This window comes from Coregonus clupeaformis, chromosome 29, assembly GCF_020615455.1.
Source record: "Coregonus clupeaformis isolate EN_2021a chromosome 29, ASM2061545v1, whole genome shotgun sequence".
NCBI lineage: Eukaryota > Metazoa > Chordata > Actinopteri > Salmoniformes > Salmonidae > Coregonus > Coregonus clupeaformis.
Window position 1 is genome coordinate 19,250,055 of NC_059220.1, and position 15,488 is coordinate 19,265,542.

Here is a 15,488-nt window from a genome sequence, read left to right on the forward strand (position 1 = left end):
CGGCTCGGGGTTAGAACCAGCGACCTTTCGGTTACAACGCTCTTACCCACTAACCTACCTGCCTCCCCCCTCCTCACACACAGAAGGAAGGACTTGTGGGGATGTGCATCGCAACAAGCAGGTCTTCACAATGCACGCACAGGCACAGCAGCCAGATAGAGGATAAGGATACACAGTACTAACAGCACTGGGAGGGAGTTATAGTGACTGCAGCTGTAAAGTTGACAAAATATCCAGAGTCAGTGAATATATCTACTAATCATGCATGTGAGCATGTCAAGTGTGTAAATATGAGTGTGTGTGCCTTGCAGTGTGTGTAGTTGTGTTCAAAATCCTGTGTGAATGTGTGCACGTGTGCATGGAGTCCATAGCTATGTGAAAGCGGGCCCGTCGATGTCTCTAGGTGACAGGAGGTGGTCTTTGAAAGAGGGAGGGGTTTAGGAGAGGCCAACACAGCATCAAGAGATCCAGCCAATCAGGAGAGGTCAAAAAGTCATAGCTTGGTCAAAGCTGTGGGTGGAGCCAAGACTATTGACTAGTGTCTGGAATAATGAGCTTGGGGCTTTGGAGGGTTAGGGCAGGGGCGTGGGGGTGAGCGAGTATTTTGAGCATCAACTCAGGAGTTGTCAGAGGGGACGTGCTCTTCGAAACCCTCGCTCTCCCTGACGAGTGCTCTCTCCAGGATGACGCGGCCCTCCTTGTAGCGCTGGCTGTCCTCGGTGGCAAACTCATAGATCCAGCCCAGCTTGCTGTTGCAGTTCTTACAGCTGACATCTCGCACCATGTGTCTGCCCGTCAGCATCACGCGGTCCTGCACCTCGCTGTACTGCAGGTTCACCACCTTACAGATAATGAATAATAATGCAGAGGTTATTACACAGCCATAACATGGTAATAAACACGTATGTGTTTGCTAGGTGTGTTATGTCTGTCTATTGTGGAAGTGGGTTTTCTAGGTGTCACGTTAGTGTAACTTGCTGTGTACATTTTGTGAGTACACTTGTGTGTTATACATAGCTAAGCATAGCGAAAGTGAGTCTGGCATAAAAGTTATTAGTTTGAGTGTTGAGCATAAAAGGCATTTTCACATTGGACCATTTCACTCAAGGGGTAAAAGCACTAATGTGAAAACATGTATTTGGCAGTAGCAGGCTGGTGTCGTGGTGTTACAGCGGAGGTGTCGCTTGCCTTGTTGAAGAGGAATGCTCGGCCGGTGGCTCCGGTGAAGCGGGTGGAGATGAGTTCTGAGCGGTTGGTCAGGATGGTGTCACAGTTGGCACAGGAGAAGAGGCGTGTGCCCCCGATGTGGTCCAGGAAGATCCGCCCCATGCTTCAGTACACACTCACCTACAGGACCAAAGGGAAGGAGAGGGTTAATGCTGCTCTCTGAAAGATAAGACAGAGAGATCATTTCAATTACATCTCTATACTCTGATAAAAAAATTGTTCAATGAAGAACAAAAAGCACTGACAACTGTCATAATACAGTCCCTAACGATAATACAGTCCTTAACGACGCACGCACCCTCTCTTTCATGGCGGTCTTGTCAAACTCAGTAACGCCATATTTAGCAAACGACGTCGATGGCACCAAGCAAAGATCGGGAAAAAATGACATGTCGTAGCCTAAACACAACCCAGTCTTACCGTTTAAAGACTTTTCGACTAGTTGGGCTTTAGCTAGTTGTAGCTAAGGCGTCCTTTTCCACGTTAATTATTTTCTTCCCTGAAGTCTGTTGGGTTCGTTGTCGCTTTGTTGTTCTCTCACAGCTGTTCCTGCGGATTCTGTATCAACATCCGGTACGTTGAGGTGACGTAGAACGTCGCACTGGTTCAGAGAGGAAAAGGAAGAGGCCCAACTCGGCGGAAAATATGTCTCCCTTCCAGCAGGTGGCGTTTTTTTCGTTCTTTCGCCCACCAAGCAAGGAGTTTTTGTATTGAGGTCAATGAGAGAGTGTCGAATTTGGTCAACTGAAATGGCTATTTTGCTACATGAGGTTTATATGATTGAATATACGTTTCGTAATACTTTTAAGTTGTTTCGAGTGTACTGATATAGGACACGTGACATCCCCGCAACTTGATAAAAAACTTTATATCGGAGTTGTCTCGAGATGGCTATGCATATTCATGTCACGAGGGTAGTAGCATAGCATCTATCTCCATTGAATATGTTGACGTCAATAACCCTCATAGAATATTCAAAATAAATTACAATAATGAGATGTATCCACCAATCCAAAGAAAGGATAGGTCAGCCCGCTGTGCCGCTTTTTGGATGACTCCCATTGTTAAGGCGGAAAGACATGTATCTTGTCAGTATATCCATAATCTTTAACTGGTTTTGCCTGATGACCTAAATTGAGCTATCTATATTGAAAATACTGTGATTGAAGAAAACGATATAATATCACTTCTATACACTTTCTTCCTGGTTTAAGTCGTTTAAATTCCGACTGGAGTATTTTTTCGTTGTAATAAAATAAAATAAAAATTACAATAAAACATTTACTCAGACAACCGCGACCCATTCAAAACCTCATCGCGACCCAACAGTTAAGAATCGCTGGGTATGACAATTTTCATTGAGCTACCATACCACGAGAGTTAGGACTTCTGTTTTGAAGCCAGAGAATGAGTCTAAGTCGTATTTCACTGTTAGTTTTACACAAATAATTGTACATTTTCTGTTATAAAATTGACGATTGTTATTTTTTTAAATAAAAGTACTGATGATGGGTGTACTGTTGCTTCTTGCGTTGTATGCGTGTGCTTACTGTGAACTGTAATATCATATGCTTCACGGAGTCGTGGTGAACAAGGACATGGTTAACATAAATCTAGCTGCTATTTTTATGCATCGGCAGGACAGAACGGCTGCGTCTCGCAAACTCAAGGGCGGGGGTGTGTGTCTCTATGTTAAGAACAGCTGGTGCACGATCTCTAACATCAAGGAAGTCTCCAGGTTCTGCTCGCCTGAGTTAGAATACCTCATGATAAGCTGTAGACCATACTATTTACCAAGAGAGTTTTAATCAATGTTTTTCATAGCTGTCTATTTACCACCACAAACCGATGCTGGCACTAACACCACACTCAACTAGCTATATAGAGCCATACGCCAACAAGAAAATGCTCATCCAGAGGCAGAGCTCCTAGTGGCCGGTGGTTTTAATGCAGGAAAACTGAAATCAGTTTTACCTAATTTTTACCAGCATGTCACCTGTGCAACTATATCATATTGACTACACTCACAGAGACGCATACAAAGCTCTCCCTCGCCCTCAATTTGGCAAATCTGACCATAACTCTATCATCCTGATTCCTGCTTACAAGCAAAAACTCAAACAGGAAGTACCAGTGATGTTCAATTCAGAAGTGGTCTGATAAAGTGGATGCTAAGCTACAGGACTATTTTGCTAGCACAGACTGGAATATGTTTTGGGATTCATCCAATGGCATTGAGGAGTTTACCACATCAGTCACCGGCTTCATTAATAAGTGCATCAACGACATCATCCCCACAATGACCGTATGTACATATCCCAACCAGAAGCTATGGATTACAGGCAACATCCGCACTGAGCTAAAGGCTAAAGCTGCCGCTTTCAAGAAGCAGGACACTAACCCGGATGCTTATAAGAAATCCCGCTATGCCCTCTGACGTCCCACCAAAGAGGCAAAATGTCAATACAGGACTAAGATCGAATCCTACTACACTGGCGCTGATGCTCGTCGGATGTGGCAGGGCTTGCAAACTATCACAGATTACAAAGGGAAACCTAGCCACGAGCTGCCCAGTGACGCAAGCCTACCAGAACCATCCATGAGAGCACCAGCTGTTACGGACGACTGAGTGATCACGCTCTCCGTAGCCGATGTGAGTAAGACCATTAAAAAGGTTAATATTCACAAGCCTGCAGGGCCAGATGGATTAACAGGATGCATACTCAGAGCATGCGCTGACCAGCTGGCAAGTGTCTTCACTGATATTTTCAACCTCTCCCTGACCCAGTCTGTAATACCTACATGTTTCAAGCAGACCACCATAGTCCCTGTGCCCAAGAACGCCAAGGTAACCTGTCTAAATGACTATCGCCCCTTAGCTCTCAGATCTGTAGCTATGAAATGCTTTGAAAGGCTGGTCATGGCTCACATCAACACCATCATCCCAGACACGCTGGACCCACTCCAATTTGCATACCACCAACAGATCCACAGATGACGCAATCTCTATTGCACTCCACACTGCCCTTTCTCACTTGGACAAAAGGAACACCTACGTGAGAATGCTGTTCATTGACTACATCTCAGCGTTCAACACCATAGTGCCATCCAAGCTCATCACTAAGCTAAGGTCCCAGGGACTGAACACCTCCCTCTGCAACTGGATCCTGGACTTCCTGATGGGCCGCCCACAGGTGGTGAGGGTAGGCAACAACACATCCGCCACGCTGACCCTCAACACGGGGGCCCCTCAGGAGTGTGTGCTTAGTCCTCTCCTGTACTAACTGCGTGGCCGTACATGATTCCAACACCATCATTAAGTTTGCTTACAACACAACGGTGGTATGCCTGATCACAGACGATGATGAGACAGCCTATAGGGAGGAGGTCAGAGACCTGGCAGTGTGGTGCCAGGACAACAACCTCTGCCTCAACATCAGGAAGACAAAGGAGCTGATCGTGGACTACAGGAAACGGAGGGCAGAGCACGCCCCCATTAACATCGATGGAGCTGTAGTGGAGCAGATCGAGAGCTTCAAGCTCCTTGGTGTCCACATCACTAAGGATCTATCATGGTCCAAACACACCAACACAGTTGTGAAGAGGGCACGGCAATGCCTCTTCCCCCTCAGGAGGCTGAAAATATATGGCATGGGCCCTCAGAGCCTCAAAAATCATTTTGACTGGCTGCATCACCACTTGGTATGGCAACTGCTTGGCATCCAACCGCAAGGTGCTACAGAGGGTAGTGCATATGGCCCAGTACATCACTGGCTCTATACCAGGCGGTGTCAGGGGAAGAACCAAAAAATTGTCAAAGACTCCAGCCACCCAAGCCACAGACTGTTCTCTCTGCTACCGCACAGCAAGTGGTACCATTGCACTAAGTCTGGAAACAACAGGATCCTGAACAGCTTCTACCCCCAAGCCATAAGACTTCTAAACAAGACTGCTAAATAGCTAATCAAATGGCTACCCGGACTACCTTTGCATTAACTCTCTTGCAATGACTATGCACACACACTGGACTCTACCCACACACTCAAACATACTTACACTGACACCCCAACACACACATACTGTACACACACACACTACATACGCCCACACACACATAACATGCACACACCTGCATACTGATGCCACACACACACTCACCACATAGGCTGCTGCTAGTCACTTTACCCCTACCTACAGTATATGTACAGTACATAGCTACCTCAATTACTTCATACCCCTGCACATCGACTCGGTACTGGTACTCCCTGTCTATTCCCTATACATTCACCGGCCAGTTTATTAGGTATCACCCCATTCATGAAAATGGATCACTCCTACAGACAGTGAGTCACGTGGCTGTGGCTTGCGTTATAAAGCAGGCAGAGAGACATCAAGGAATTCAGTTACTGTTCAATTGAACGTTATAATGTGCAAAACGAGTGACCTAAGCGACTTTGAGTGTGGTATGATCATTGGTGCCAGGCGCGCCGGATCCAGTGTCTCAGAAACGGCCACCCTCCAGGGTTTTTCACGCATGACAGTGTGTAGGGTTTACAGAGAATGGTGAGACAAACAAAAACATCCAGTCAGTGGCTGTCCTGTGAGCAAAAACAGCTCGTTGATAAGAGAGTTCGAAGGAGAATGGCAAGAATTGGGCAAGCTAACGGGCGGGCCACAAACAGACAAATAACAGCGCAGTACAACAGTGTGCAGAACGGCATCTCGGAACGCACAACTCGTCGATCCTTGTCACGGATGAGCTATTGCAGCAGAAGACCACACCGGGTTCCACTTCTATCAGCTAAAAACAAGAAGAAGAGGCTCCAGTGGGCACGCGATCACCAACACTGGACAATTGAGGAGTGGAAAAACATCACCAAGAACATGACAGCGAGTTCAGTTTACTTGAGTGGACTCCTTCGACCTCTCTCATCAGTCCCCAGACCTCAACCCAACAGAGCATCTTTGAGATGAGATGGAATGGGCTGTTCGCAGCATGATTGTACCGCCGTCCAATCTGCAGCAACTACCTGATTCCATCTCGTCAGCATGGACCAACATCCCTGTGGAATGTTTCCAACACCTTGAAGAATGCCCCGAAGAATTCAGGCTGTTCTGGAGGCAAATGGGGGTCCAACCCGGTACTAGATGGGTATACCTAATAAACTTACCGGTGAGTGTACATAGCCATGTTATTTTTATTCATTATTCACTGTGCCACTATTTCTATTTGTAATTTAATTGTGTATCTTATCTTTAACTCTGCATTGTTGGAAAAGGTATTTCACTGTTAGGCTACAACTGTTGTCTAGCTACTTCCCACGCCGTTGCCGGACAGTAGCGCTTGTCAGTCGGGAGCGAAGGGCGCTGTGTCCCAATGTTGTTGTCATTCATGCCCTCCCCATTGAGTAGACTGTATATGCATGTATCAAGGTGACATCTAGATGGTTATCAATATTAGTAACTTTGAGAAAAAACACTTTATATCGAAGTTGTGCCTGGTCGTCACTAGTTACCACAGCCACCAAGTCATAAACCCAGCCCATTTCTCAAAATTGTCTTCTTAAAATGTGATTTTAAACATAACCCTAACCACACTGCTAACCTTATGCCTAGCCCTAACCATAAATTAAGACCAAAAAGCACACTTTTATTTTCATGAATTTTTACAATATAGCCAATTGTGACTTTGTGGCTGTGGTAACTAGTGGAAACCGTTGTGCCTGTTGGTCACATGCGTATCTGCCCTCTCATTGGCTAGAATGGTCCCACCTGCTCCTGCCTCCTCCCAACTGCCTTCCATTTTAGAAGACATTGGCCGTGTTTGAGAGCATCAAAATGACTGCAGGCAACTGCCGACTGACTAATCTACAAATCACCTTTCATCATAAATAATGACAATTTACCCATGATACATTGTGGTTTTGATCCTCTCGAACATGGCCATTTATTTTCATTGTCAGAGCGGCCACTAGAGTATCGGGTCAATGGATAATCTGTGGTGATACCCAGTAGGAAGCTTCCTATTGGGTATCACGGCCAGGTCTAGGTCGACAAACATGTCCATACAACACCGGTGCACTGGTCGTAGGTGGTGGGCCAAAGACATAAAACGAGAAGTTGATCAATCTACGTTGAGGGAGGAGCTGCTTTTTTGCATATGACAGTAAGACATTCTTATGATGACTATAACATTTGTTGGCACCATCAATTCTTGCACATTCTCATAAAAAGTATATTTCAACACTCGGCTGCTCAGGCAAATTTGTTGAACTCCTGTACATACCACTCGTGATGAAGGCTGCCAGTGGCCTGCTTCTATCTACGATGTAAACACAGCCTCTTGTGAAAACCCAAGCTGCTGTCTGATGAAGAATGTCAATGTGTTTCATTAGCTATCTCTGTGAGTACATTCAACTGTTGAATTTCGTTTTAGCATGATTATATGTCTCATTTCAAGTAACTAGATGCAGGCTTAAATAAACATTAAATCATATATTTAGCATTGAAATCCAAATAAAAGCATGTAGATAGAAAGATGTGTGTGTGTCATGCTAGAATGGAGATTTTTATATTTAGGTGGTTTAAATTATTAACTTTCCTACTAAATTTCTAAAAGTTAAAGGGATACTTCGGAAGCATGCTAGCAGATACCCATAGACTTCCAGTCAATACGCTAACGCTAGACAGCATTGGCTCGCAAAACTACCTCTCTTAACTTCCTTCATACTGGACACAGAGACATAAAAATTGTATCACTAGTAGATAAAGGGCGTCATTGACAAAATCCCAAAGCTGCCCAGTGACGCGAGCCTACCAGAACCATGCATGAGAGCACCAGCTGTTACGGACGACTATGTGATCACGCTCTCTGTAGCCGATGTGAGTAAGACCATTAAAAAGGTTAATATTCACAAGGCTGCAGGGCCAGATGGATTAACAGGACGCATACTCAGAGCATGCGCTGAACAGCTGGCAAGTGTCTTCACTGATATTTTCAACCTCTCCCTGACCCAGTCTGTAATACCTACAGTGGGGGAAAAAGTATTTAGTCAGCCACCAATTGTGCAAGTTCCCGCTCTCTCACTTTCCCAGATGTTTAGTTCATTTCATTCCGATCTCCTTTGCATTATTGTAGCCTTTTTCTATAGCCTGTCAACTATGTGTCTGTCTATCCCTGTTCTCTCCTCTCTGCACAGGCCATACAAACGCTTCACACCGCGTGGCTGCTGCCACTCTAATCTGGTGGTCCCTTCGCACACGACCCACGTGGAGTTCCAGGTCTCCGGCAGCCTCTGGAACTACCGTTCTGCGGCCAACAAGGCAGAGTTCATCTCAGCCTATGCTACCCTCCAGTCCCTCGACTTCTTGGCGCTGACGGAAACATGGATTACCACAGAAAACACTGCTACTCCTACTGCTCTTTCCTCGTCTGACCATGTCTTCTCGCATCTCCGAGAGCATCTGGTCAGCGCGGCGGTGGCACAGGAATCCTCATCTCTCCCAAGTGGACATTCTCTCTTTTTCCCCTGACCCATCTGTCTATCTCCTCATTTGAATTCCATGCTGTCACAGTCACTAGCCCATTCAAGCTTAACATCCTTGTCATTTATCACCCTCCAGGTTCCCTTGGAGAGTTCATCAATGTGCTTGACGCCTTGATAAGTTCCTTTCCTGAGGATGGCTCACCCCTCACAGTTCTGGGTGACTTTAACCTCCCTACGTCTGCCTTTGACTCATTTCTCTCTGCCTCCTTCTTTCCACTCCTTTCCTCTTTTGACCTCACCCTCTCACCGTCCCCCCCTACTCACAAGGCAGGCAATACGCTTGACCTCATCTTTACTAGATGCTGTTCTTCTACTAATCTCACTGCAACTCCCCTCCAAGTCTCCGACCACTACTTTGTATCCTTTTCTCTCTCGCTCTCCTCCAACACTACTCACTCTGCCCCTACTCAGATGGTAATGTGACGTCGCAACCTTCGCTCTCTCTCTCCCGCTACTCTCTCCTCTTCCATCCTATCATCTCTTCCCTCTGCTAAATCCTTCTCTCTCCGATCTCCTGATTCTGCCTCCTCAACCCTCCTCTCCTCCCTTTCTGCATATTTTGACTCTCTATGTCCCCTATCCTCCCGGCCGGCTCGGTCCTCCCCTCCTGCTCCGTGGCTTGACGACTCATTGCGAGCTGACAGAAGAGGGCTCCGGGCAGCCGAGCGGAAATGGAGGAAAACTAGACTCCCTGCGGACCTGTCATCTTTTCACTCCCGCCTCTCTACATTCTCTTCCTCTGTTACCGCTGCTAAAGCCACTTTCTACCACTCTAAATTTCAAACCCCTGCCTCTAACCCTAGGAAGCTCTTTGCCACCTTCTCCTCCCTGCTGAATCCTCCCCCTCCTCCCCCTCCCTCCTACCTCTCTGTGGATGCCTTCGTCAACCATTTTGAAAAGAAAGTTGACGACATCCGATCCTCATTTATTAAGTCAAATGACATTGCTGGTCCTGCTCACACTGCCCTACCCTATGCTTTGACTTCTTTCTCCCCTCTCTCTCCAAATGAAATCTTGCGACTTGTGATGGCCGGCCGCCCAACAACCTGCCCGCTTGACCCTATCCCCCCCTCTTCTCCAGACCATTTCCGGAGACCTTCTCCCTTACCTCACCTCGCTCATCAACTCATCCTTGACCGCTGGCCATGTCCCTTCCGTCTTCAAGTGAGCGAGAGTTGCACCCCTCCTCAAAAAACCTACACTCGATCCCTCCGATGTCAACAACTACAGACCAGTATCCCTTCTTTCTTTTCTCTCCAAAACTCTTGAGCGTGCCGTGTCTAGCCAACTCTCCTGCTATCTCTCTCAGAATGACCTTCTTGATCCAAACCAGTCAGGTTTCAAGACTGGTCATTCAACTGAGACTGCTCTTCTCTGTGTCACGGAGGCTCTCCGCACTGCTAAAGCTAACTCTCTCTCCTCTGCTCTTATCCTTCTAGACCTATTCGCTGCCTTTGATACTGTGAACCATCAGATCCTCCTCTCCACCCTCTCCGAGTTGGGCATTTCCGGCGCTGCTCACTCTTGGATTGCGTCCTACCTGACAGGTCGCTCCTACCAGGTGGCGTGGCGAGAATCTGTCTCTGCACCACGTGCTCTCACCACTGGTGTCCCCCAGGGATCAGTTCTAGGCCCTCTCCTATTCTCTCTATACACCAAGTCACTTGGCTCTGTCATATCCTCACATGGTCTCTCTTATCATTGCTACGCAGACGACACACAATTAATTTTCTCCTTTCCCCCTTCTGATAACCAGGTAGTGAATCACATCTCTGCATGTCTGGCAGACATATCAGTGTGGATGTCGGATCACCACCTCAAGCTGAACCTCGGCAAGACGGAGTTGCTCTTCCTCCCGGGGAAGGACTGCCCGCTCCATGATCTCGCCATCACGGTTGACAACTCCATTCTGTCCTCCTCCCAGAGTGCAAAGAACCTTGGCGTGACCCTGGACAACACCCTGTCGTTCTCCGCTAACATCAAAGCGGTGACCCAATCCTGCAGGTTCATGCTCTACAACATTCGCAGAGTACGACCCTACCTTACACAGAAAGCGGCACAGGGCCTAATCCAGGCACTTGTCATCTCCTGTCTGGATTACTGCAACTCGCTGTTGGCTGGGCTCCCTGCCTGTGCCATTAAACCCCTACAACTTTTCCAGAACGCTGCAGCCCGTCTGGTGTTCAACCTTCCCAAGTTCTCTCATGTCACCCCGCTCCTCCGCACACTCCACTGGCTTCCAGTTGAGGCTCGCATCTACTACAAGACCATGGTGCTTGCCTACGGAGCTGTGAGGGGAACGGCACCTCCTTACCTTTAGGCTCTGATCAGACCCTACACCCAAACGAGGGCACTACGTTCATCCACCTCTGGCCTGCTAGCTCCCCTACCTTTACGAAAGCCCAGTGAAAGCTATTCGCTGCTCTGGCACCCCAATGGTGGAACAAGCTCCCCATGACGCCAGGACAGTGGAGTCACTGACCACCTTCCGGAGACACTTGAAACCCTACCTCTTTAAGGAATACCTGGAATAGTATAAAGTAATCCTTCTTCCCCCACCCCCCATAAAAAAATAAAATAAAAAAAGGTGGTTGTCCCACTGGCTATCATAAGTTGAATATGCACCAATTTGTAAGTCGCTCTGGATAAGAGTGTCTGCTAAATGATGTAAATGTAAATGTAAAGATCTTACCTCGTGGAGTTGCAATGATCATGAGAACGGTGACGAATCAGCCCAGAACTACACGGGAGGATCTTGTCAATGATCTCAAGGCAGCTGGGACCATAGTCACCAAGAAAACAATTGGTAACACAGTACGCCGTGAAGGACTGAAATCCTGCAGCGCCCGCAAGTTCCCCCTGCTCAAGAAAGCACATATACAGGCCCGTCTGAAGTTTGCCAATGAACATCTGAATGATTCAGAGGAGAACTGGGTGAAAGTGTTGTGGTCAGATGAGACCAAAATCGAGCTCTTTGGCATCAACTCACCTCGCCGTGTTTGGAGGAGGAGGAATGCTGCCTATGACCCCAAGAACACCATCCCCACCGTCAAACATGGAGGTGGAAACATTATGCTTTGGGGTGTTTTTCTGCTAAGGGGACAGGACAACTTCACCGCATCAAAGGGACGATGGACGGCGCCATGTACCGTCAAATCTTAGATGAGAACCTTCTTCCCTCAGCCAGGGCATTGAAAATGGGTCGTGGATGGGTATTCCAGCATGACAATGACCCAAAACACACGGCCAAGGCAACAAAGGAGTGGCTCAAGAAGAAGCACATTAAGGTCCTGGAGTGGCCTAGCCAGTCTCCAGACCTTAATCCCATAGAAAATCTGTGCAGGGAGCTGAAGGTTCGAGTTGCCAAACGTCAGTCTCGAAACCTTAATGACTTGGAGAAGATCTGCAAAGAGGAGTGGGACAAAATCCCTCCTGAGATGTGTGCAAAACTGGTGGCCAACTACAAGAAACGTCTGAGCTCTGTGATTGCCAACAAGGGTTTTGCCACCAAGTACTAAGTCATGTTTTGCAGAGGGGTCAAATACTTGTTTCCCTCATTAAAATGCAAATCAATTTATAACATTTTTAACATGCGTTTTTCTGGATTTTTTTGTTGTTATTCTCTCTCTCACTGTTCAAATAAACCTACTATTAAAATTATAGACTGATCATGTCTTTGTCAGTGGGCAAATGTACAAAATCAGCAGGGGATCAAATACTTTTTCCCCTCACTGTATATAAATAGGCCAGTTTAATTTTGTCTGCCTTGCCATTCCAAATAAAATTGAATATTATTTTCTAATATAATTTAAAAAACTGTTTGCTAGGTGTAGGCAAGACCATAAGCAAATAGGTCAACTGGGATCATACTAAAGAGTTAATCAGGGTGATTTTTCCACAAATAGACAGGTATTTACCTTTCCATGGTAGCAAGATCTTATTTATTTTTGCTAACTTTCTATTAAAATTGATTAGAGTGAGATAATGTATGTATTCCGACCATTATTCCTCCTCCACCAAACTTTACAGTTGGCACTACGTATTGGGGTAGGTAGCGTTCTCCTGGCATCCGCCAAACCCAGATTTGTGCGTTGGACTGCCAGATGGTGAAGCGTGATTAATTACTCCAGAGAACGTGTTTCCACTGCTCCAGAGTCCAATGGCAGCGAGCTTTACACCACTCCAGACGACACTTGGCATTGCGCATGGTGATCTGAGGCTTGTGTGCGGCTGCTCGGCCATGGAAACCCATTTCTTGAAGCTCCCAACGAACAGTTATTGTGCTGACGTTGCTTCCAGAGGCAGTTTGGAACTCGGTAGTGAGTGTTGCAACCGAGGACAGATGATTTTTACACGCTATGTGCTTCAGCACTCGGCGGTCCTGTTCTGTGAGCTTGTGTGGCCTACCACTTCGAAGCTGAGCCATTGTTGCTCCTAGACATTTCCACTTCACAATAACAGCACTTACAGTTGACCGGGGCAGCTCTAGCAGGGCATAAATGTGACGAACTGACTTGTTGGAAAGGTGGCATCCTATGACGGTGCCACGTTGAAAGTCACTGAGCTCTTCAGTAAGACCATTCTACTGCCAATGTTTGTCTATGGAGATTGCATGGCTGTGTGCTCGATTTTATACACCTGTCAGCAACAGGTGTGGCTGAAATAGCCGAATCCACCAATTTGAAGGGGTGTCCACATACTTCTGTGTATATATAGCGTAAGATGTGCAGTTGCTTCATCTAGCTAATGCAGTGCCCCCAGTGTCCGGTCTGGAGCGTGAAGTCACGGGTCGTCACTAGTTACCAAAGCCACAAAGTCAGAAGGCCCGCCTACCCGACCAATCAGATGAGGGAGTGTGATGACACGTTTGCCGACTCAGATGGCCCGCCTACCTGATCAATCAGATGAGGGAGTGTGTGACGCAAAAGGGTACGTTTTCTTAGCTTTTTTAGATATCTAGTAGCTAACTTTTGCTACTCTCGTCTAAAATGAACTTGCTAGCTAGCATAAGGGATTCCATTCCAAGCACAGAGGAGTTATTCTATTAGATAGAGCAACGTTGTTAGTTTCCCTACAAGCCTCATATTCTTGACCTTCAACAGATGCACAGCCTTTGGCAAGAAAAAAACTCAGTTGGGAGAGTAAAAGTCTCCCATTCAATGGTGTTCTGTTTCGAGTTGTTGGCATAAAGACATATAAATGCCACTAGGGGAAAGACAGACAAACAAAAGCAAAGAGAAATATGCTGCTGAAATGAACAAGAGGGCTGTAAGTTCAAAGACAGATCACTGTAATTTATACCATACACTTTTACAACATTAATTTAATTTTAATAATGTTGAAGTACTTACTAACAATGGAATGTTCTTCAATAAAATTGAAGATGAGACTTTAAACGGGTGTCCTAACTCTGTGGTCACTAAAGATCCCATGGCACTTATTGCAAGAGTATGTAATGATGAGTACCTTTTTATGTGTAAATCAAACTGTATTCCTATCATGTAATACTGTGTATAAAAGTAGCATGTATGTAAAGTGTATTGTGGCGTACAGCAGGTCAGCCACCAGGGGGAGACTCGTCGAGGCCTGGAAACAGATGGCGTATACATCACGAGGCAGTGGCTCCATCTGCTGGACGTGCCAGGTCTCGACGGGCTCCCCGGACAGGACTAATTGGGGCTGATTGGGAGCTGGTGAGTAATTAAGGGCAGATTGCTCACCAGCTGTGGAAGGCCCATAAAGCTGCCAGAAGGGCAGCACATGAGAGTGGACTGAGGGAAGTAAGGTAACGTCCATGTAGTTGGAAACGGTATCCTGGAGAGGGTATCATAACCTTTTCTTTTGATTATTTTATTAATAAACACCCTTGAAACTGAGCTACTCATACGCTGTCCATGTCTGATCTGTGTAAACGTCTTGACCCAACCCCCTGATCTGCCACAGTATAAATAATGTACTGTATATGTAACAAAATATCTGTAAAAAAACAAAAATGTAAAACAAATGTACTTTTGTCCTCCGAAGAGGGGGGTGGATGGTCCAATAAAATAAATTAATAAAGTGTATATAAGTGGGGTTAGGTTGGTAAGTTTCCCCTTACACTATAAAGAGATTTGGGTGTCTAGAAAAGTGCCATGTAAGTCCAATCAATTATTATACTAAAATGTTTTGCCATCTTCCATAGCTTGAAGACCATGCCTTTGTACAGAGACTGGAACTGGTACTGTGAGAGATTTATTATTTTTTATAATTGATGGGATGACTAACTTAGGAAGAATGCATTCTTGACTGGGCTAATGTAGGTTGTGACACCTGGCAAGCTGTGATTGATGTGAAGAGCTGTTTTAGGGGGTAAAGGGAGATAAGGATTTGTGTCTCCAGATGCTGGAATATACTGGTTCTTTGTGATCTGTGAACCTTCCTTGGACGTAGGAATGGTGTCTAAGGGAGCTGGCTCTTCTCACTATGACAGGTTGTTATGATATGGACATATGCCTGGCGACAGAGGTGCATCAACGGATTGGCTGAGTAAGTCTAAACCACGCTCAAGTCTTTACTCTAATTGGCCAGCAGAGAGGTGGGAAACTCTCTCTGTCAGAGTATTTGAGCAAGATCCTAGAACAATGTTTTAGTTCTCTGGGGTGCCCTGCGAGGTATTTCAGAGAGCCCGTATATACGAAACATCATATTTACCATTGAGGGCTTTTGCATTAA

The 15,488-nt window shown here is 46.2% G+C and overlaps 1 protein-coding gene across 2 annotated transcripts; it reads right to left on the reverse strand.

Annotated features, from left to right (window-relative positions):
* On the reverse strand, positions 1-1,809 carry LOC121544333 (protein yippee-like 5). 2 transcript variants are annotated; one of them, XM_041854255.2, is made up of 3 exons: positions 1,648-1,809; positions 1,189-1,386; positions 1-841 (listed from the first exon to the last, which is right to left on the reverse strand). In XM_041854255.2, exons 2-3 carry the CDS (start codon positions 1,327-1,329, stop codon positions 617-619), a joined length of 366 nt encoding a protein of 121 aa, XP_041710189.1. In that variant the 5' UTR covers positions 1,330-1,386; positions 1,648-1,809; the 3' UTR covers positions 1-616. The 2 variants fall into 2 exon arrangements, with proteins under 2 accessions (XP_041710189.1, XP_041710188.1); XM_041854254.2 differs by having other exon boundaries at positions 1,189-1,347; positions 1,648-1,808.
* Between the last annotated feature and the right edge of the window lie 13,679 nt (positions 1,810-15,488).

What these genes read in the sequence shown, in the direction of transcription:
- LOC121544333 (XM_041854255.2), bottom strand. Translation starts at nt 1,329, where the DNA reads ATGGGGCGGATCTTCCTGGACCACATCGGGGGCACACGCCTCTTCTCC. An exon ending in GAGCATTCCTCTTCAACAAG is followed by an intron (nt 842 to 1,188) that starts GCAAGCGACACC and finishes ATTATCTGTAAG; the next exon opens with GTGGTGAACCTGCAGTACAG.